The following is a 22,862-nucleotide window of genomic DNA, read 5'->3' on the forward strand; positions in this document are numbered from 1 at the left end:
CTTGAGGTCCTGGGAGCTGATAGAGCCCAGGAAGCGGAAGGACTCCACAGTGTTGACTGGGGAGTCACCCAGGGTGATGGTAGCGGCTGCGTCCTTCCGGAAATCTACAACCATCTCCACTGTCTTCAGAGCGTTTAGCTCCAAGTTGTTCTGACTGCACCAGGTCCCCAGATGGTCAATCTCCCACCTATAGGCGGACTCATCCCCACCAGAGATGTGGTGTCCAATGAGAATGGTGTCGTCCGCGAACTTTAGGAGCTTGACCGATTGGACTGGAAGGAGCCGTTGGGGGCAAAAAACTGTAGGCTCTGTAGGCGAACTGCAGGGGGTCCAGGAGTGGGTCGGTCAGGGTTTTGAGATGTGACAAAACAAGGCGCTCAAAATAACCACAGAGGGCAGGGTGACGGGTCTGTAGTCAGTTAGTCCTGTGATCCTTGTTTTTTTGGGGGACAGGGATGAGGGTGGAGGACTTGAAGCTGGCTTGTACGTGGCATGTCTCCAGTGAGGTTTTAAAGATGTCTGTGAACACCGGAGACAGCTGATCAGCGCAGTGCTTGAGGGTGAAGGGAGAGAGACTGGTTGCGTCACAGGGGTTTCGTTTTTTGAACAGCCTCTTAACTTATCTCTCCTGGACGGAGAGGGTTGTTGTTGTGGAGGTGGCGGGGAGGGACTCTGGGGTGGGCAGTGATGAACAGGCCCTGGCCCCTGCTGAGGTGGAGGAGATGGGGTGGGAGGGCTGGAGCTGGTGAATGGAGTCACGGGGGAAGGTATCAGGACTGCATTGTCTTTCAAAACGACAGTAAAATTTTATGTAATTTTAAGTAATTTTAATGATGTTAAAATCCCTTCACAAGCAGAAGACCAGGAAGGCGGTTTGTTACCTTATATGGGATGGCATCTGGTTGAATCTTCTCTCAACCTTGACAAAATATACATTGTTTGAAAGGACAAAGCCCTGTGCATCTCACTTCCCTTATTTGATAACTCCTCGCTCCTCGGTCCTCTGCTAAACCGGAAGTTGTTCTGGCCCTTCTCCGTGAAGGCCGTCTCAAAGCTCTTATTTCTGCCCCGAGGACCGAGGATCTCTGAGGAGCTATGAGCGAGGATACACGAGAGCAGCCTTCCCGGAAGCCATGCAGCTGAACGTTGCTAACTCTGCCCATGCAACTGACGTATTCACGTGGCACTTCAGAGGAAAGGACGTCTCATCCCTCTAAAACACATTTCCTCATTTCCTCTCTCCTCTGATGATTTCCTCCGTCTTTCCCATGCTTCCTTGGTGGGACGGACTAAGACACGAGGAAGGGAAGCAAGTGGAGGAGCCGGGGATGCAATTCAAGGGAAGTGAGAAGCACCTTGAATCTGTGTAAACTACTTTATATCCCATTATTTCAGTGACAGTTGGGTAATTTTGCAACAGTGCATACAAAATGTAGCGGTTAATCATTGTAAACAATTCAACGTGAAAAAAAACATTGCTAATTTGGTCGGTATCACTTAAATCAATTTCACACTTTCAGAAGAGAACATGATCATGTCTGTAGTCAAAATGGGTTAAGAACTGGAAGTATTTAATTTGTATGTATTTTAATTTTAGTCTTTTTTTTAGGTTTGTGGACAAAAAGGGTTAAGGGCTTAAATGAGTGGACATGGTTGCTTATAGATGTCTGTTGATTCCATTTCTAAACTGGTTATTCTTAAGCTAGTTCATGCAGTTCTTTCAGTTATGTTTAAATTAATGTATAGCTTCCTAAATGTATTTTAATTTGTATAGAGGCTGCATCAAAAGCTCATTACATTAAAACTTTACTTTTAGTTGTCATAAATAAAAGATTGCTGAATGCAGCTCATATAATAAAGTTTGCAAGAATAGTGTGTGCTTTATCACAACCTCAATGAGTGTACACTTTCTATTTTCAGTCTGGTGGAAAGTCACATGGGTTGTGATAAATGTGAATTCTATTCTTAAAGAGCAACTTTAAGCTATAAAGTTTTATCATTTACTTTAAGTGTATGCTTTTGCCAGCCCACTAAAGCTCAAATTGCATTGAGAGTGCACTTTTAGAGCAATTTGTCTGCTACCACTCAATCACAAAAAAACAACTGATTCCACATCAGTGACTCTGAGATTTAAGTTAAAGATTTAAAATAATTGGAAATTCAGGGGAATCTGTTCCCAGTTCTAGATACATTGTGCATGTGATAATTGTGAGAACATTTATGATTTCACTTAATTAACTCCAAGAATAGAATATAATATGTTTGGTGAGAAAGATAGCCTAATGAGTAAAGAAGCTTTCCTACACCCAAAATAAATCATTTTAAATTCACATGCTGGCAAGTAGCAGTCCTGTTAAAGACACTAAATCCCAACATGCTCCCAGAGTGCTATGAACCCGGCTCTGACTTCCACTACGGTGCACAAGCGAAAAGTACATTTCCCAAAGGAGATCAATAAAATATCACATTTTATCAGATTAGATAGTACATTCTCACCCTTGCTCTCAGCCAGCAGCTCTTCTGTCATGAGTCCATCCTGTCGGTTCCCCAGGACGAAAGCCAGGAAGGAGAGGATAAGAGCATCCAGGATGCCCATAATAGCCAAGATGTAGGCCCAACGCACTGAGCAGGCCCCCAGGCTGTATTTGTCTGTCTGCTCTCCGCACATCCTCCGGACTTCGTCACTGTCCCAACCATCAGGATAAATCATACAACCCAACACCAGACAGACACCTAGTGAGAGGCAGAGAGAGGAAGAATGGGTAAAAGAAGGACAAGAGAAGTGGCAACATTAGGAGGGAAAGTGGATGAAAGAGAGGGAGGAGGAATAAAAGGTATAAGTAGAACAAAAATTGTTCCTAGTGTGTCCAATAGTGTGTGTGGAGGGGGCCAGGAAAATTAGATTTTGTGGGGAAATGACAAATAAAGACGATCATTTCAAGTGCTTTAAAAATCTTTAAAGCATTGAGATTTTGCTGTGTTTCTATTGCATTTATTACATTGATTTTCATTCCCTCCCTTAGGCAGGGAATATGTGTCTAGACACAATGAGTGCAAGTGGAAGAGCAGTTTAAAACAGCAGTAAACAACCACAGCAGCTCTAGTAATATACAAAAGGTCCTGAAAACATGGGATTTCCTCACATTTACATATTTTACTTGTTTTTGTTACAAAACATCATGGATGTCTCAACCCTCCTTATGTTTTAAATAATGGTAATATTGGATTTTAACTCACTGCTCCTCATTCTCAGTTTTGCCCAAAGGGTATAATCTCTCATCCTCAGTTTAAAAGATATTCTTCTCTGAGGTGATGCTGCGGCAGAACAGCACAAGAAAACATGAAAGCCCGTGCACAGTCTTGCAGTCTATGCTCTCTCTCTTTGGAGTTTTAACTAAGCACTCCTCATTCTCAGTTTTTGCCCAAGGGGTAAAATCTCTCTCATCTTCAATTTGGATTAGGCTCTCCTTTGAGGTCATGTTGCAGCAGAACAGCAGAATACTTGGAAAAAGAAGCTGACTGCACAATTACCAGAGTGCATTGCATATTAATAATAAAACATACAATCCTTACTTCTTTATCCACAAAACACTTCCTTGCCACCCTGCTGGTTGTTTTTGTACTAGGCATTATGCTTTTGGACATTATTCTAGTTTGCTACCCATGTAATGCTGCTTTTATTTGCACACCTCTTAAACAAAAATGTATGTGTATATTGTCCTTATTTGTATCTTCTCTCTGGCTTCTGCACATCCTTACAACCACAAGTGAGAACAATATACTCTCTTCTTATATTCATAAAAGCTGCCCACACATATGAATTAAAGCACTCACACACTGCAGTTTGTTACAGTAATGCTGCAGTCTTTAATAGTAAAAGAAATCAGAGGGTGTTGAGAGACATTTCAGCGAGAGAAAGCGAGTAAGATTGAAATCACAGAGCAATATATGCTGCAGACAAACTGCATACCTAACAGAGCAGAGCATCTCCTAGACTCCTCTTCTACCCCAATGACTGTCATACCAAATTCATCTGCACACAGAGGTTTAGAGAGCAAGGACTGAGGTACTTATTCAGACTCAGATGGACGGATGGAGGAGTACTTCAGTGAACTATTCTATTTCAAAAAGTTCAATACGATTTGGCACAGAAAATATTCCTTTACATCGCTATGTGAGCAAACAACACGTGATTAAGCAGCAGAAATCAGTGTCATATGCTGTTGCAGGAATATTAAGGATGTACTGCAACTCTGGTTTTATGAAAGATTAGAAATGTTGCTGTCTCCACCGAATCACGACAAACCCTCTTCACTTAAGAAAGACTTACCTTGGCCTTGACAGGTTGTGATAAGCTTCACTAGAACCATTCAGCTCACCGGAGCATCACAGTCTGTCAGAAGTCCTCTAGATTCTAGGACGTGATTCAGCTCCTGCATAAGTGTCACCAAGGCCTTCATGTACATTGTGAGCAGTGACAGGGCAGACAGCGAACAGGTCCACTTCTACTGTACCTGCATCCCATAAAACCAAACCTCCACAATCTGTGAGCCTGTGGACCTCTCACTAACAAGTCAATCTGACAAAGATGGTAGTTGACTGTGGCTACAGAGGCTGCAGAGCAGGCCTTGCCTTGACATGAATTGATACATTATTGACATAGTATCACCTTTTACAGCACACAGTTTCTTATTTACACATTCAGCAATTATGGAGCAACATATTCACTCCAATATTCACTCTCTTTTAGCTCTGTATTTGGTCTCTACCAACTCCTGAGGGAAATATCTGCCTTATTAGTTGCTAAATGCACCACTGTGTTCACCAGCTCTTTGCTATCTGAGCAGGTAGTGTACAGTGGTTTTTTTTAGAGCTTTTCACTGAAAATAGCTGCCTACTGTGGCCAAACACAACACTATGAGAGCAGTGAGAGTAAATCTAAATAGTTCTGGGCCGAACAGGTCAACAATGAGATAAAACTTGCTATAAAGCTCTGTATAGCCTTTTAAAAGGAGCTGTCCATCCTGAGATGGTGCTGAAAAGCTGAACTCGTCAGTCAGCTACCATGTTATCAGGTGACCTAAGAGGGAGGCTGTCCTCCACTAGGGGTTTGGGAATTGGGCAATCATAAATAGTGGTACACATTTCTGTGAGTAAGTACATGTTTATTTTAGCTCTCCCTCATGATGCCTTTTTTACAAAGGTAACAAAAGCGTTTGCAGATCCTGGGTACGCACGCATTTGCCTCGGTTATACGCCATCATGAATATTACATTGAGGCTCAGGAGGAGAGGTGCACAGAGCAGGTGAGCGAGAAAGAGACTGAGAGTGCAGAAAAAAGACAAATAAAAGAGGTTTACAACGACAAAATGCGGATAGCATCAGGGGGCTCAGACCAAGAGAGAACAAGAGATATAAGAGCAGTAATATATCTGCCACAGTCATGAATGCTATCAAATATGCCGTTCCTGTTTCCAGAAACAGCTCGTAGGCAGAGGAGGAGCACATGTCCCCTCCATACACTGTAACAGTAAGCTGTAGTCAACTAATCTATGACCACACAACACAACCCAGCAGGCTCATCCCAGCATCCACTTACATAATGAGGAGCTTAGAGTAATCAAAATTCAAAAACTACAGCACCTTACAGCGTACACCCATTTTAATAATACCAAAGGAAGAAAGACAGGTCCATATTAGGTTTTCACACTTACAGAGGGAATCAAAAAACCTTTAATATAATATATTCTGTGCAAAGCAGCATGGCATTACCATGTATTTAAATATTTAAAAATGCTGCATATTTGGGAATTCTGAATACCTAATAGTATTTTAGATACTATATTAAATATACTCTGGTGCATTAATTCGAATGCCAGTAGGGACATACTATAGGGAAAGTAAAAAAAATCAACATTCACTACAAAATGCAAATCCATACTAAATATAGATATTAGAGAACATATTCAGCAAAAAACATATAACACTGTGAATGTATTATTAGCTGCATTGATAGGGCAATTTATTGGTGTTTTTCTTATAACCACAGATAACAAGCCAAACACGACAATGTGTCATCAGTTAATAACAAAAAAAAACACTATTTAAAAAAGATTAATAGACAACATCATGTTTTTATGTTTGTCCCTCAGAGTTAGGTAGATGTGCCAAAACAGCTGTGATACAAGAAGAGGATCATCATAACAGAGTAAGTAACAAAAGCCTCATGAGCTTGTACGCTTGTTGTCCGCCATTCAAGTCATTCTGGTGAATGTAGGAAATCCGTAACCAAAATGAAAGTACACAAGGCAGGCTGAGGAAAAGTGAGTACACTAAAGGTAGATTACAAAACTTAATCACATAATTAGTTTATTAATTTCTGTGGTACTAAGTAAAAAAAATCCAGTTATGTAGATTCACATATTCCCCTGACTTTGCATAGATGTATGTGTGTGCATGTGTCCTCTGTGCCTATTTGAAATCATAGGTCAATCAACAGAAAATTAATAGTCCACTTTTTTGATAATCAATTTAAATAACAATTAAGTCATTTATTAAATGTTTATATACAGCTTAGGAATGCTAAATAGAGAGACGTAGAGTAAAATGTGAAAACATCTCATTATCTGTTGGCATCTGCTGGCTTCACCCTTCCTGAAGCTGAACTTTGTGCTACAGTAATAAATGGTGTGCTCCAAATCCTACGCAACAGAAATAGCAGCACACCTGACAGAATGCAGCTGTCAGTCGGAGCGGAGACGAGATATTAACTGACGGCATCATCCTACCCTTTTAGGTTTGCCCTTCTCTTTCTTGCTCTCTCTGGAGAGCAGCAGACAGACGCAGAGAGAGGAGAGACAGACTATGAGGCAGGGTGAGGCAGAGATACAGAGGTGGTGTGAGACGGAGCCCATGTATGGTGCCATGCTCCATCTCTGTGTGTGGCCGCCAGCAAATACCCAGCATCACGCTAACGTCATGAGCACTGGCTGCCATATGGAGCCCCTAGGCGGAGCTATTCTCAGCATTGCTCTTTTCTGTCTTTTCCACACACCTCTCTCTGTTAGCCTGTTTCTCTCCCTGGGAACACTGGGAGCATGTGAGTGGAAACCTGGACTGAGAAATGCTTGTTGGCTAACATCAGTTTATGTAAGTGACTGTAGGTAGGGCAAATCAGGTGCAAACAGCTCTACTGGAGAGTCTGAGGGCAGGCCGACAGATGGTACAGAACGGTATGATGGCAGTAGATTTGTCAGAAGCACATTGGCTCTTTTTCCCAAAGAGAAAACTAAATCCCATTCATACTGAAATAATCACATTGCCTCCTTGTCAAATGTGACCTCCAAAGCAACAGATTGATTGGATTTGTGTATCTTCTTTGCAGACAAATAAAAATAAATCATGTATACTGTATACTGCATTTGAAAGACTATGGTTTATTCTACCTCCAGAGCATCTGGCTCATGTTTTACTATAACACCATCAATGCAGTTGCATGTCTGAGTGTTGTCAGTGTTTCAGCATGTCATCGATTGCACTGGGTGGTAGATGGAAAAACAGTTATTTCCATCACTTACACATCTGCAGTACATCTAAGCATCCATGAAAAAGGATTCACATTCTTAACCCCCACATTCCTTTATGGATCCCATTTTCTCCTCTCTAGCTGTAACAAACTGAATTATGCATACACACATCCCAAACTGCTCTATCTCACCCTGCACATGGATCTTATTCTACCACACACACTCACACACACTCACTCACACACACACACACACACACACACACACACACACACACACACACACACACACACACACACAATTCGGTAAACATGCCCCTCTTTGTGTAAAATATACACAGCGGCTTAAGTGCTGAACATCATTTGTCACTTCTCATAGTGACACATCTTGGTGCTGGTGAATAAGAGTGTGTTTACTGAATTGTCAAGACTTTGGTGAATGAGCCCACGGCTGTGGCATTTAAGGTGAAAACTAAAAGTCAGCTCAAAAAAGAAATAGGTACAGTCGCTCTGGGAGCAGCTTTGAGTGTTTATCTCAGTGGGGCTTTCCATGAATATGCATAGGTAAGTTTGCTTTTATGTAACAGCTAATGTTACACTCCCACAGGTGAAATTGTGACCAGAATGTGGGCAAAATCTAACTAGTTCATTTCAAAGGACTCCTTGTGTAGTCTTTTATGCATCTTTTGTGAGAAAGAAAAATACAGTAACATTATAATTTACTTAATTTATCAAAACTGATCAAATAACAGCTTGTGATTGTTCTTCATTGGTTAGTAATGTGATCTGCTCTGCTACTGCAAAAGGCATGGTTAATCCCTGACACTTGATGTCTGTGTTGCTGTTGCCAGCATTACAGTTTTTTTCAACTGCTTACACACAAAATCTTTTCATGTCACACGATTTTTGAAACCTCTCACTCAAAGTGCAAAATTACACAGCACATCTCCAAAACCATAAGCTATTTCTCAGCCTTTCACTCAGTTTTCAATTGCATAAAACACTTTTTTCAAAACATTACACACAATTTTCTACGTAAGACACAAAATTCGAACAGGAAGTGACTTGCTTTCCTTTTCTAAACACAACCAATCAAAATGCTACACTTATTTACCAGGGCACACACACACTCCTCACATGTGCAAACACATTATGTCATAACTGAACACTAAGCAATCACTGCTTTAGTACAGGCCTATACAGAGGTGAAAGGTCAGAGTACCTGTTTTGAACAATGGATGCCAACAATAGACAGAGAGCAAGGGGAGTAGGAGGGACAGACAGGGGACAACAATGAGGAGGACGAGGAGGAGGAGGGAAGAAGAGGAAGAAGGAGAGCCATCTCTGATGAGCTCAGGGCCACACTTATTCATCATGTGATCAACCACGGATTGAGTAGCTTTACAGTGGCGTCCATACTGCATGCAACTATCTAATGACTATTTCAGCATTACAAATCAATCAGACTTTGTTTTGCTCAAAGTGCATACAATCCTCCCCCCCCAAAAATGTCTTGTTTCATGCTACTGTATACAACACTGTGCTACTCTTACAAACATGTTGTTTTGCCCAATAAATATTTTCTGTTTTACTGTAACATTACATTGTTGTTTACAGTTTACACTTTTCAACCACTCTCAGCAGATTATTTTCACTCATTGTAAATGTAGATATAGGCCTATGAAAGACAAAAGAGCTTTAGATTTAGAACAACAGTGTGTACATGGTATATCCAAAAATGTACTATTATGAATGTGTATCAAATGTCATTTGATGCAAATGCTTGATTTTGAGATGTGTTTATGGTATTTTGAATGCAGTGTTTCATTTTGAAGGAGATGTGAGGCATTTTGCATTTTGTGTGTGCAGTTTTGGGTATTGTGTGTAGAGTTTTGAAAAAAGGAGACATAGTTTTGAAAACGTGTGTAAGCAGTTGGAAAAAACTGTAAGCTCCAGGCAGAGTGAGACTCCTGCCAGTGCTGAGACACAGTGTGACAGTGTGGCTGAGTGCTTGGATGACTCACGTTGCTGAGACTAGAGACAACCAGTGTGTTCCGGTCCTTCTGGTAGTTCGCTGCGAAGTGGACTGCACAGGGAATTCAGCCATGTTAAGTAAGATTCCAAACCGTACGGAGCAAACTTGCTCAGTTCAAAGGGAACTGTGAACTGTGTAGGGAACAACTGAACAGTTCATCAGTTCGCCTGAATTTCACAAGCAAGATTACCCATCAGTCATTGTGCCTCACTGAAATGACACCATACATCTTGTATATTAATCAAATCACATTTATTCACGTTACATACATTTCAATAGAATGTGTTTTGTAATGGTATCAGTTTTTTATATTCCTCCTGTGTTTTGAATTTAGGTGGTAGAGCTCTACCCGTTGGTGTGGCCATGCAAGGCACTCGCCTTGGAGCAATTTGGGGTTTGTGGCTACTATATGGTACGCTCTGCTGCCAAGAGAGCCTGTCCTTAATGGTTGATCATTAACTCAACATACTTCATGCTCTATAGGCTCCCCAGTTATTTCTGGTATTCCTCCATTTGCATTTTGCAGGACTATAGGCCTCCATTATCATATGGACAGTCTGGTCTGTGATTGGTCTTCCTTCCTCATATTATTCTCATAAGTAAAAAAATAAAATATGATTCCCTTGTCACCTAGCAAGCTACTTCTGTGAGCTTTATGTAGTTAAATGATGAGGGTGTATAGCATGAGACTGAATAATCTTATCTTTCTCATGGCCTGTCCACACTCTAATGAAGTGTGGGCAGCATCAACCCCCTCGTCTTCACGCTGGACAAACAAGACTTCTCTCTGGCTCCAAAGATGAAACGAGTACCAAAGAAAGATGGCCTCAGACTATGACAATGATATGCCATAATTGCATCCAGATAAATGGGGCAATTACGAGTGTATGATCTATAGAGTGGGACCTAATGGCGTGTGAAAATTGGTCACCACTTTTTGCTTTGTGGCCCACGTTTATGGGGTCGAAAGAGAACAAAGAAAGAGTGTTATAAATGTGTGGATAGTGCTATTATAGTAACAGTCTATTGTGCTACTTTGTCGGTGTTATAATATGTGTAAAAAATAATGACAAATATATATAGATGTTAGATGTTAGATAGTCCAGATGTTAGGCTGGACACAAATTTAAGACATTTCTCTAAAAGAAATATTTTCATTGAAGTTGGCGGTAGAAAGGAGAACAGGCTGCAGATGCCTTCAGGTGAAGTGAGACATGCAGTAGGAGTTGACACAAGAGTGAGACATGTGTCTCTTTAATAAATGTAGCACTTCAGGTTAAAGCAGAGGTGGGGATGCGGAGGTAGAGAGTGAAGGGAGGGGGAGAGGAATCAAGGAAGGAGTGCAGCGTAAACCGCAGTGAGCAGGCTCGGGTGGAGGGCTTATGTAACAGGTCCAGATGCAGCCTGTATGTACCTCCCCAGAGGATAAAGATTGGCAAGGGCAATGGGGATCAAAAGAGAATTTAGGCAGTGCTCTCTCAGTCAAAAGTTACATTAGGAGGTGGCCGGATTGGCTCAGTGGGTAGAGGCACACATATACTGAGAGGTTTATGCCTCGATGCAGAGGTCCAGGTTTCGGATCCGACCTGTGACGATTTCCTGCATGTCTTCCCCTTCTCTCTCCCCTTTCTCACCTAGCTGTCCTATCAAATTAAAGGCGGAAAAGCCCCAAAAAATAAAAGTTACATTAGGAGTAGTTTGGATCAATGGAAGTACATTGCCAGGATAAGCCTGACAAGCCGGATGTCCAGCTTTACCTCTCCCATGCTGCTATCTGTTTGTCAAAATCCCTTCATTGCGGGAAACTGGCAAGCTAACATTAAACGCTGAAAATGGCAAGTTTTGACGGAAACTTCAATGGTGCAACAAGGCAGGCCTGCTTGGTTCTTGTAGGGAATGATTGTAGATTTACAAAGAATATGTTTATGGCATTTACTATCTAACTGGGATGTTTTGGGACAGATTGGTGGGGATTGCTGTGGGTCACGTTATGGTTTTGTGTGAACAGGTAACTTCATTTAATATTTCATGTGGCGTTTTCTTTTGCGGGGTGGAAATGTTCTACCAAAACAAGTTCCTTCCCGAGACTATTTTGCAGAGCCACCATCTCTGCGTCCGGAACTTAGCTCTGCCCAAGACGTTTGTGATTTGTTTAAAAGAAATGCAACAACCCAGAGCCTACCCTAGAATGTATCTGTGCTGTAGCCAGATCTTACTCCACAGCGCTGTGGAGATAGGTCTGGCAGTGGTATTATTCACCCAGGACAGACTGAGAGGCTGCGGCAGAGCACCACTCAATGATGATGAAGTTAAAAAGAATGTACTACAGCATTTTCACTGAAAATAGCAACAACAAAATATCTAAATTAAAAATCCAATATGTAATAAATTCTCCCTCTAGCCACCACTTTCTAACATATAAGTGCTTAAGGGCTCAACTGACACACAAACTGACATAAATTAATGTATTGTACTTTTAAAAAATGTTGTATATGCAATGGTGGATGAAGTATTCAAATTACTGAAGTAAAAGTAGCCTTCATAAAAATACTCCATTACAAGTGTTTACTTTGTAAAAGTGTAGTATTTTATTATTATTATTATTATTATAGTATTAGAAACAAAATGTTATGCAGAAGGGCCCCTGTCAATGACGTATTATCATATTATTGGATAACTATTATTGATGAATTCATGTGTAAGCATGTCATAGTTGGTCGATATGGTTTAATCACTGCTGTGTTAAATAAATGTAGTGGAATGAAAAATACATTACCCTTGTGGGGTAATTAAGTAAAAAAGTACCTCACACTTGAGTAAATGTACTTTTCACCACATCTAAACACGTCATACACAAACATGTGCTTTACTGTCACTATAGCATGGATAGCTTTTTTTCATGGGTCACAGTGTCTTCACTGTCCCACCTCATCCCTTCTCCAGTGGAATAAATCAGCCTCCACAGGCTGAGCTCTGGCCTGAGCCAGGAGACACTTCTGAGATCACAGGGATTAACTCAAATCTATAGTTCACATCTTGCAGGGCTGCAGGGACACAAAACACAAGGGAGTCATGGTGATGACTTGGCTGGCATTTAGAGTTTGTATTCCACAGTGCTACACCCAAACCCACAAAGTGCAGGCTAATTATTCAGCATTGATTTGTTTGGTTTGATGTCCAAAAACATGATAGCAGTGTTCTTAAATTAAAACAACTGCTCTGCATTCACAAATAAGCTTAGGTGAGTCACAGCCATGGGTTTGTAGTCTAGAGTTTTGCAAGGCAGTGGTGTGATTGGATTGAAAAAAGGTTGTGGCTCAGCATATTTAGTTTCAGCACTGCTTTAAAAAGATCCACTGAGAATACAGATTGTCTCTGCAATTATCCCGAACCAGTTGTCATCACTTCTCTTTACCACCTGACTGCCACTGTCGTTTTCCCCAGACGACCAGCGTGGATTTCAGCCAAAGATTTCTGAAGCCTATTTAGTATATAAGCCTATTTACTGTAGTAAGAGAGGTGCACACAAGTTAAATTGACAGGCCACGGGTAATTTATTTATCAGATCGAGGGTCTCATCTGGAAATTAAAATCCCAACAATATTTTTTCATTTACTGAAAATGGAAAATGCCAGCTGACAGTGTTGATCACTCACTTGTTTATTTCTCCTATTATCCATCCACTTTATCCCCATTATTCCCATTGCATTGCTTTCTTAAGTTATGAATATTATGAGTATTCATTCTGCATGCTTTAAGTAATAGTAGAAGAGATGTGGTGGCATTTTGTAAAAACACAAAACACAAGAACTGCCCTTCACTGCATTAGCTTTGTCTGTTATTCACCAAGTCAATTCAAATTGAAGTGAACTGAACTATGGATACATAATAATTCACTGTCATTGATGGAGCAGTACAATGTTTTCAGGGTAAACACAGTTGAGGTACAGCTATGATGTGTCACATTGAGTACAAGTGAGTGAACTTGAGAGTTAAGATGCAAGTCACTCAAGGATGAATGACAAAAAAGCTGTCCGTCGAAGATGAAAAACCTTTGATGTGCTGGAAGGGGGACCAATGCTTTTCCCTATTTTCTGTCAGATTCTGTCAGATGTTCAGATTAAACATGGCCAAAGTTTCAAATAATGAGGTAAACTTATGTAAAAGTAAACCCTGTGATTAAAAAGCTTACGTACATCAGCTCTTGCTGGATTTCTTTGTATGGTCATCTGCTCAAGCACGTTACTGCAGTCTTTACATTACATACACTGCTACATGTAGCTACATGCTTACTTCAGGCAAATCTGTAATTTTGGCTGCCGATATTGTTAATTTCTCCCCAATTGCGGATCACATTCCTGCTGGAACATTGTGTAGTTTTTGGTTTAGAAGATTTCATTGGTGATTTTTCACAGTAGAAAGCGCTGCTATACTCCTTTACAGTTTTTCCCCTGGCTGCAATGACGGCCAGTAGAGAGACACAAAGTGCACAGACCCGGAAACGCTGATCAATCAGAGCAGACTGGGCTTTTTCGGGAGGGGGGCTTAAAAAGACAAGCGCTCTAACAGAGCGCCTCAGACAGAGGATGATAGTGGTGTAAAGGACCATAGTTGATCCGTGGTCTGTACGGATCAACACTCACGATTCGGAATGCATGTGAACCGTGGATTAATTGCGAAGTTTAACCATAATAATAGTGTGAAATACATTTTTACTGTCGCTGTTACTTAAAATAGGCTGATAAATATCTATGGAGGGTTGCTGTGAAAAGATACAGGCAACACAATTTTCTGTTCAGGTGAACGGCGCATGTTAAAATCAGTTGTATGTTCATTTGAACAGAGCATGTTAAAAGCAATTGATAGAGCCGGCTACAACTTCGTCGCATCAGCAGCAGTTTCTAATTGAGTTACCCAAGAATAGGGGGCTTTGAGCTGGGGTTGGGTGCTGAGACCCGGTGCTAATATGGCACTGGTGCCTAAACGACCGGTATTTACCATACGGAATATCATGAACGGGGATTTTGGTGCCTTATTTTGGTGTCACTTGATGCTCCGTAGACAGTAAAATAAATGAACACAGCGATGCCATAGACTTCGACGGAGACCAGTGAAGTCAATTAGAAGCACTTTTCCAGTGATGGCTGAGCGTTACTGCGCAGCCTCAAACTGAGCTTGAAGACGTATATGTGATGTGAGCAACCTGTCTGAAAGTTGTAAGTCTTCTGGTAGCTTTGCCAAGAGAAATCTTAATCATTCCAAATCTTGCCGAGACGGAGAGCGTGAGTAGGAGCTGTACATGAGCGTAGGAGCAGGATCAACTTTGTCTGTATAATTTCCCCATTCCCTGTGAATATAGGTATACCCCTACTTCATTATTTAACAACATATACTTTTCTTAAAATATCCTAGTTGTTCGTGGATAAATGTTACTTCATATGAATTCACTTGCCACACACCGAAGTATTTCTAATCCATCAAAACATTGCTGAAATATTTTGTTCCGATGCTTTTCATGGACTCTCTTTGGGCTTCTCCCTTGACTGTATGCCTCCGCGACACGTCCCCCTGATTGCCTGTGAGCTTCTCCTGACTATACGGTAATTTCTCTACTGTGCGACAGAAAGTCGTGTGGTCATGATTTACAAAAACGTCTACTACGGGGCCATAACGTGAGATACAAGGTAATGGAGCCTTTTATACATTGTCGTGTTTCTTTAGAAATAAACAATGGACAAATAGAGTCTTTAAACGCTTCAGATATAAAGTTATTCGCTGTCAAAGTGAGGCCAAAATGAATGGGAGTCAATGGAATGCTAGCGGAAGGTGATGGCTTGTTAGCCTCAGAATCTCCCCATAGGAGGTACGCTTTCCGGATGCTCGCTTACCCCTTTGTCCAAAACGGACGTTGCAGGCAACAGAAGCATCGCTGCATGTCACACTAGTTAACACTGTTACACTTGGTAGTGCGTAATGTTAGCCTACCGTTAGCTAGTAGCTGGATTAAATATGGCTAAAATGCTGACAGCTAAACAGTGTAAAGTGTGACTGTGGCTGTTGGAAAAACAACACAGACAAGACTAAATGCTGCGGAACTGGTAAACCTTGTGGTGCAATCAAAGTTATTGTATAATACCCTTTTCTCATCTGTTTTTGTCGTTTAACAGCAATTTAATGGTGAAAGAAGTTATTTTTGTTAAAAGTTATTGTTATTACATTTTTGATAAATCATTTAAATTCCCCTTTTTTTTGTGCTGATCCGAAAATGTGTCCGATCTATGATTCAAAACCGTGATCCGATCTAAACTGTGAGTTTTGTGATCCATTGCACCTCTAGAGGATGAATACAGGTGCAGCATCCATGGGCAGTATGAGAATAATTTAGTTTTTTGAAAATTAAAGCATGTAAACATGTTGTAGTAGAAACCGAAAATACAGGTATGAACCTAAAAATTAGCATATTAGTTCCCCTTTAATATATTTTTATATTTTTCTTTGTTTACTACTTTAGGATCAAGATTATGGACAACGCTTAACAGCATTTTATCAAATTAAAGTCAACTCTTTTGTGCATTTTAATAGAACATTTTCATGTATATGCTTATGTTGTTTAGGATTGGCAACTTGAGGAAGTTGTAATTCAACAAAGATGCATGTGGCCAAAAACGTTAATTAAGCCCTGGGCTCTGATGATCAAGTATTAGCATGCAGACAAAGGATATTATGTCTCCCAAATAAACTGAACCTTGCTATGTGAAGCATGCACACATACACACAGGTAGCAACACGCAGAAGTAACATAATTAGCCTTTTCCACAGTCAAGCACTAATCTGCTTTTAAAGGATGGGTATCCAGATAAAAGTGCTCATTTGCAGCATTAACTCTGGAGATCACTCATGTCTGCTCCTGCTGCAGTAAAAAGTGCGCTCCACCACCTTCCACCTCTGCATTCAACTACGCTTTAATGCTCTTTTCAGAACAAGCCTCTCACTAGAGCTAATGGACCATGTGAGAACCAGCCACAGAGAAACACAGATAACAATACATAGAGATAAAGAAAGAGGGGACCCAAAGGATCAGTCTTCTCTGAGCTCTGGTATCTGATTTGTTTTCTGTCTGTCCATCTGTCTTCAGACCTCATACTATTCTCTCATATGCTATCTCCCAGTTCTTTTTTCTCTGTATTGTCAACTGTTTCCCTTTATCTTCCCACTGTCCTTTTTCACCACTGTCAGGCAATGCAGGTTCAGGGTTTTGATTTGTGGTCCATTTTGTTTGATCTTTATTCATCTTTATCTAAAGTAGATTTTAACTGAAGGCTCTATTTTCTTACTGGTATACACACACCCATATATATATATATATATATATATATATATATATATATATATATATATATATATATATATATATATATATGTATATATTCACTTATATATTTCATATACATTCAATGAAGAGAATATATAGTTTAGTTTTACCATATCTTTACTTAGAAAGAGATGGACAGCCACAAGTGCCTTCCCTACTGTATGCATGCAGTTTGAATGTATGTTGACTGAGAGCAGCCTAGTAGCTTAATTCAAAAGATTAGTCTAAGGTCCGTAGTAAGGTCAGACCAGTAATTACTGGTCTAATTAAGATACATGTTGTAAGTTGGTTTACATCTAAAACAATTAGTCAATTGATAGACAGAAAATATAGTTTTGACTATTTTGATAATTGAATAGTAAAAGTAAAAGTAAAAGTAATTTTTCAAGCAAAAATGCCAAATGTTCTCAAACATCAGCTTCTCAATTGTGAGGATTTGCTTTTTTCTTTGTCTGATGTAATAGTAAACAGAATATATTTGGGTATGAACTGTTGTTCGGACAAAACAAGTAATTTAAAGACATCACCTTGGAAATAATTAAAATGTTCGCTACTTTCTATCTATTCTAAACACACTGTATATGTCATGTGGCACATCAGAAACTACGGTTAGTTTCAGATCAAACAGCCATCAGAAATAGACATGCCAAGAGTAGCTCATCATATAGATGAGCAGATTGGTGTTTAAATTTGCCGTTGCTTATTATCAGTGAAAACCATGCAAATGCTTCAGAAATGTGCGCAATCTCAAAAGTCATCCCCCAAGTAACTACCAAAGACATCAACAAAGAAGCAGAGGATGTTTCTGAATGCAATTTTGTCAGAAGAAACAAAATCTCACCAAGTATAGAAAAAGGCTGGCAGCTGACATAACCGAGAAAGTACACAGGGTGTAAAATTAATTAATGAAAGTAATTATCATTGACCTCACAGTCTTCCTAATTAATTGGCGTGCAGACTCCCGAAGAACTGCAGTTACCAGACAGATAAGATGGATAGAGAAATGGACAGCACATACTGTATTCACTGGAACAAGATTATGAAGAGAAAACAGGGGACAGAGAAGAGAGGAGTTGAAGAAAAGATTGGAGATCCGGTGAGGTCAAAATAAGCAGGGGAAACAAGTTGAAATGCACAGAAGGGTGAAATTGTGTGGAGGTAACAGAAAGAGATAAGGTGAATGAGCTTGTGCATCATGCATCTTGCTGTGCTCGGCTCAGGGGGGGAAAAACGTGCTTACGTCTGCATGCCACGGACTTGAGCAGATGCACTGACAGAAATAGCTCTGGTGAGGTAAAAGGAGGATACGAGTCCATCTAGGGCAGGATGGACGCAAGAGCCTTTCTGCACTCAACTTTGTTTGACTGTGGTAGACATTTTGAGAGTTCTAATGTGTCCTGTGGTTTGCTTTCACATCAACAACATCCTTTTTTTTAACTTGGGCTTCACAGAAAACGTTTCCTAGAGATGGCTAGAGAGTGTGCACACTGGCTGATTCACTTGAGAGGAGCTCTGTGCGACGGCGTGAATTTGTTATATATTGTTACATGTTTATACAGAACCTTCTGACCTTAGCCCAAGGGGATTTGTGAAAGCTGCTGCAAGTATGGCATACAGTATATCACTTAAATTACGTATACTTGGCCAACACAGAGTATGACCTTGATATTGGGTTAGTGTATCTGAAGAGGCCTTTTACTCAAGGAGGCATGTTGTTCGTATGTGCCGTTTTTTCATACCATATATTTTTGTAACAAAGACAAGGAAAGAACTATAAAATGTAGAATAACAATGAAAAAAACTAAATTGACCTTTATTTGCATGAAATGAGATTGCCAAAATGTTTCAACGTGGAAAATAGAGGATAAAGGGAAAGGGAGCAGTAAAGAAATAAAGATCCCTTTATCGTTCTCTTGCACACACACTTTTTGGCCTGCCATTTATCACTATCATGTTGATGATTTGTACCCCCCTATCAAAACATCAACTGACAGTAAGGGGTCCATTACAGATGCCAGTGGGCCACCTGTCCTCCTCAGGGCTGGTAAATGAAGACTGCGTGAGTTTAACCTTGAGCTAAGTGTAATGAAGTTTGACAGTGCTAAGCAGCCTGGCTTCCTCGTTAGGCATCCCTGTGTCAGCTTGCTGTGGTCAGGGTCTCTCCTCTTGGCTTTCTCTTTCATCTCTTAGCTACAGAAGCACAAAGCCCGGCGGTCTCCTCATTAAACAGGCTTATTGCATTAATTCAGCCCAACACACTGAGCTGGAGCTGTTCCAAATAATCCACCCTCATTTGTGTTTGTTGCAAACAGGAAGTTGGCTGCTTCGATCACTGGTTTCAACTGAGCAGACTGATGTTTGGCAACGTTTTGGACTCCTTTCAGATGATGGAGGCCTCCACTCACACTGGATGACATTATTCCACAGTTACAGTGACAAAATGCTGCCAGGCCAGCAGCTGAACTACTGACCTTGACAACATTTAGCTTGACAACACCCCTAACTCTACCACACAAACACGGCTACACCTTTTGGCTGATGATAAACTGCAGGTCATACAAAAAAAAACTGTTCACATTATATTTGACTGTAGTGTACCTCTTAGGTGCTATAATGCCAGCATTATCATGCAATTAAGCACATATTTTTAATGTGGTCACACAGTCTCATAAAAAAGTTACTTATCCAATCACACTGGACCATCATTTTTGACCAATATTGAAAAGAGATGTGCAGATTTTCAGAGGTTTAAGCTGCGTACGTGTACATACGTTGTAGTGATGTGTTAGTTAGTTAATGAGCAGTTATGATTAAAAACAAAGAAGCATAATTAACATCAAGGTACGAACACCTCTATATTGTTATATAAAGCAAAGACTGGTTTAAGGCACAATAAATGTTACGAATGTAAATTGACCAATACTCGCAAAAATTCACAACACACAACTGAAACTAGAAATGCACTTTTTTCTCTCCTGATAACAAGTCCCATACCTTAACTCAGGGTATCTTTCAATACCAAGTATCAATCAAATACCAGTGTGATTGGAGTATGAGGTATTGATCTGTATAACTCACTGGGATTATTTTTTATGTAAGGTAACATGAGACCAAGAATGGCGGTGTCACTGAAACTGTGAAAAGGATGATTCGTCATGAATGTAACTGATAGAGGAAACAATGTAACTGAATAATTAAATTGACAAATAAACGTTCCAATAAATGTGGAATGGGTCACTTCATGGCCAATACCTGATCTGATTATTATGGTCAGTATCTATATATATATCTGTAAGTTATCAATGTTTTCAGTTGCTGATGGTTTGTTTATATTATTATTTTTAAATGACGAAGTAAAACATATTTTTAGATATTTTGAATACAGTAGGCTATAATAAGCTGAGAAACTCTTCATATGTGACTTCACACCTGTAGCTTAGTATCGCCCATCATTTCCTCAGCAACACTTCAGCACCATGGATAGCACTGTCTGTTCAGTAGTGTTGGTTGACAGCTCCAGAGAGATCCTGGACACTGTCTGCTTATCTTCACTTTGGCAGCTCCCACTGACAATTGATTTATCTAATCAACTGATCAATCAAATTCAAATCCACCCCAGTTCAAGGATTTCCAAAACATATCATGCCAAGGTTTTTTGTTGTTGTCCTTTAGATATTCATATTGCCCATCTGTGTTTAGTGTAGCTGGGAAGAGAACAGTGAGGTGTTGTCATATCTATCCATTTTGTGCATTCAGTGACAATAAACTATCCTCTAAACCCCTTTCAAGGACGGTCCCTGCACCCCTGCACCCTACTAGGTACTGAAAGACACTTGCCTGATGCTGCTTGCATCCAGCCGCAGATCTTGTACACGGTGGAGGTGCTGAGGAGGAAGAAGAGACTGAAGCAGCCGATGCAGGTGACAACCAACATCATGGACATTCCAATCAAGAAGGAGGCGGCCTTGAACGCAGTGGAGGGGATATCGGCGAACTCGGTGAAGCTACCCTGGCAGGCCATGTCTCTGGAGATTCCATCTCCGACGCAATAGTGAAAAAGGCCGAAGTAACCGGCCTGCGGTGTATCCACACCATCCCCAATCCAATAGGGCTGTGAGAAGATGGTCACGTTAACAATACCGAACAGGATAGTGAAGATGGCCCATAAAAGTCCGATGACACGGGAGTTGCGGACGTAATTGGTCTGGTACAATTTCGCAGCTTCTGCAGATGGTAGCATTGATGCGGCAGATCCAGGTATCATTTTATGCAATCCAGAAGACTAAATGAATGTTGCGATCTGTCCGAGCACGAAGCGAGGACTTAGCATTTATCGCATGAACCGTTTTACAGAATCCTCCCCAAAACAGCGAGAGCAAGCGGAGAATCTATGCCTGTGCAACTGAAACACAGTAACATCTGTCAGGCGCGATCAACTCATGACGTCGCATCCTAAAGCCAGGCGGTGAACCGAGTGAGCAGCTACAGCAGAGTGCTTGTACCCTGGATATGACCGATTACTGTGAAAACTCAACGACTACAGCAGCAGAAACAGTGTCCTTCCCTCTTGCTCCGTCTAGCCGTCAGACATGCACATCGCTGCTGCACTGTGTCGCTCACTGATGCCCTTGGAAAACCTAAAAAAAACTCCGAATAAAAGAGAAATGTATCATTCAAGCCTACCGAGGCTACACGATATAAGATACGCGCACGTATCCTTACAAGCCCAAATAAAAATAGCAACAGCCTATAACAAGCAGGTTGTAGCCTATTCTATCTCTGAGTGGGGTCGCATACAACTGCACATTATAGGCCTACTTACAAATGAATGCAGCCAATCATAATAACCATTCACAATACGACGGCCCCCTTCGCGATCGTTAAACGGTTTATGACAGCATCACCGGGCTGCAATTGATGCTGGGAGTCAGATAGGGAGGGGCACAGACTGTATAGACGCAGCCCGTGATGTGCGTGTGTTTGTGCACACACCATCTGTGTCTGCGTTAACAACCCATGAACTGACGGAATAGCTTTAATATGCTCAAGATAAAAAGAGGTTGGATGCCGTCAAATCAGGGGGCGTTAGATTTTTTGGAGCATGGTAAATCTGTGGCGACTCGGGGTAAAGACGCAGCCAACGCTGCTCGGCTTCATGAAGCGCGCTGCTTTGCTGCCAGCCCAGGAGGTTACGTAACACTTGACGAAACTGCACATAGTGTGGCCTGAAAAAATCACAGGCTGGATACAGTGCATAGTATAAGTGGTGATTTGTTTTTGCAAAAATAGCCAAAATTGAGGAGTAAGGCTTTATAAAAACCTTAATTCCAAGAGAAGAAGGGAAAAGCAAAACATCATACTGTATGAGGCAAATTGTGCTTCTTCTGTCACCTTTTCCGGTTCTAGAAATAGTGGTTGTTGGTTATTTGCACATCGGCCTACAAGTGCCCATGCAGCCTGAAGATACCAATTATTATTGCAGTGATGAAACTAAACATTACATTATATGCCCAATCTTTGTCTCATTTCCCAAGCTCTACAATAAAATTCTGCCACAAAAGGCAACTATAAATCTTATTTTCATGCAACCAGAAGAAGTCAGCAGAGACATTTTAGTAAAAATATCACCCTTAACTCATCATATTAAGAGTATTAAATGTTATTCTTCATATAACATACACAGCTTGATGTACTTTAAAGCCCAAACCTACCCATTTAGCTGTACAAGTAACTGAACATACCTGTGCACTTGAAGATTTTTGACTTTTGGTTAAGTTCTGCTTGTTAAACCAATCTAGTACACATTTTCCACTTTTGGAGCATGCCATTATATTACTTTTTTTTAAGATTATATTTGGTTTAAAAGGTAAGATAAGTACACTGTTTTACTGTATCTGTTTTAATGAGAGATGATGTTCACTTGCATTAGT

General features: G+C 40.6%; 1 protein-coding gene across 1 annotated transcript; it reads right to left on the reverse strand.

Annotated features, from left to right (window-relative positions):
- Nucleotides 1-619: 619 nt before the first annotated feature.
- Nucleotides 620-21,344, reverse strand: LOC144521687 (LHFPL tetraspan subfamily member 3 protein-like). The gene is made up of 3 exons (XM_078256240.1): nt 20,770-21,344; nt 2,489-2,733; nt 620-742 (listed from the first exon to the last, which is right to left on the reverse strand). The coding sequence occupies exons 1-3, from the start codon at nt 21,194-21,196 to the stop codon at nt 620-622; spliced, it is 795 nt and encodes a 264-aa protein (XP_078112366.1). The 5' UTR covers nt 21,197-21,344.
- Nucleotides 21,345-22,862: the final 1,518 nt, after the last annotated feature.

This window comes from Sander vitreus, chromosome 8 (genome assembly GCF_031162955.1).
Source record: "Sander vitreus isolate 19-12246 chromosome 8, sanVit1, whole genome shotgun sequence".
NCBI classification, from domain to species: domain Eukaryota; kingdom Metazoa; phylum Chordata; class Actinopteri; order Perciformes; family Percidae; genus Sander; species Sander vitreus.

What these genes read in the sequence shown, in the direction of transcription:
- LOC144521687 (XM_078256240.1), bottom strand. Translation starts at nt 21,196, where the DNA reads ATGATACCTGGATCTGCCGCATCAATGCTACCATCTGCAGAAGCTGCG. An exon ending in CTGGATGCAAGCAGCATCAG is followed by an intron (nt 2,734 to 20,769) that starts GCAAGTGTCTTT and finishes GCCTCTCACTAG; the next exon opens with GTGTCTGTCTGGTGTTGGGT. An exon ending in CTGAGAGCAAGGGTGAGAAT is followed by an intron (nt 743 to 2,488) that starts GTACTATCTAAT and finishes TCCATTCACCAG; the next exon opens with CTCCAGCCCTCCCACCCCAT.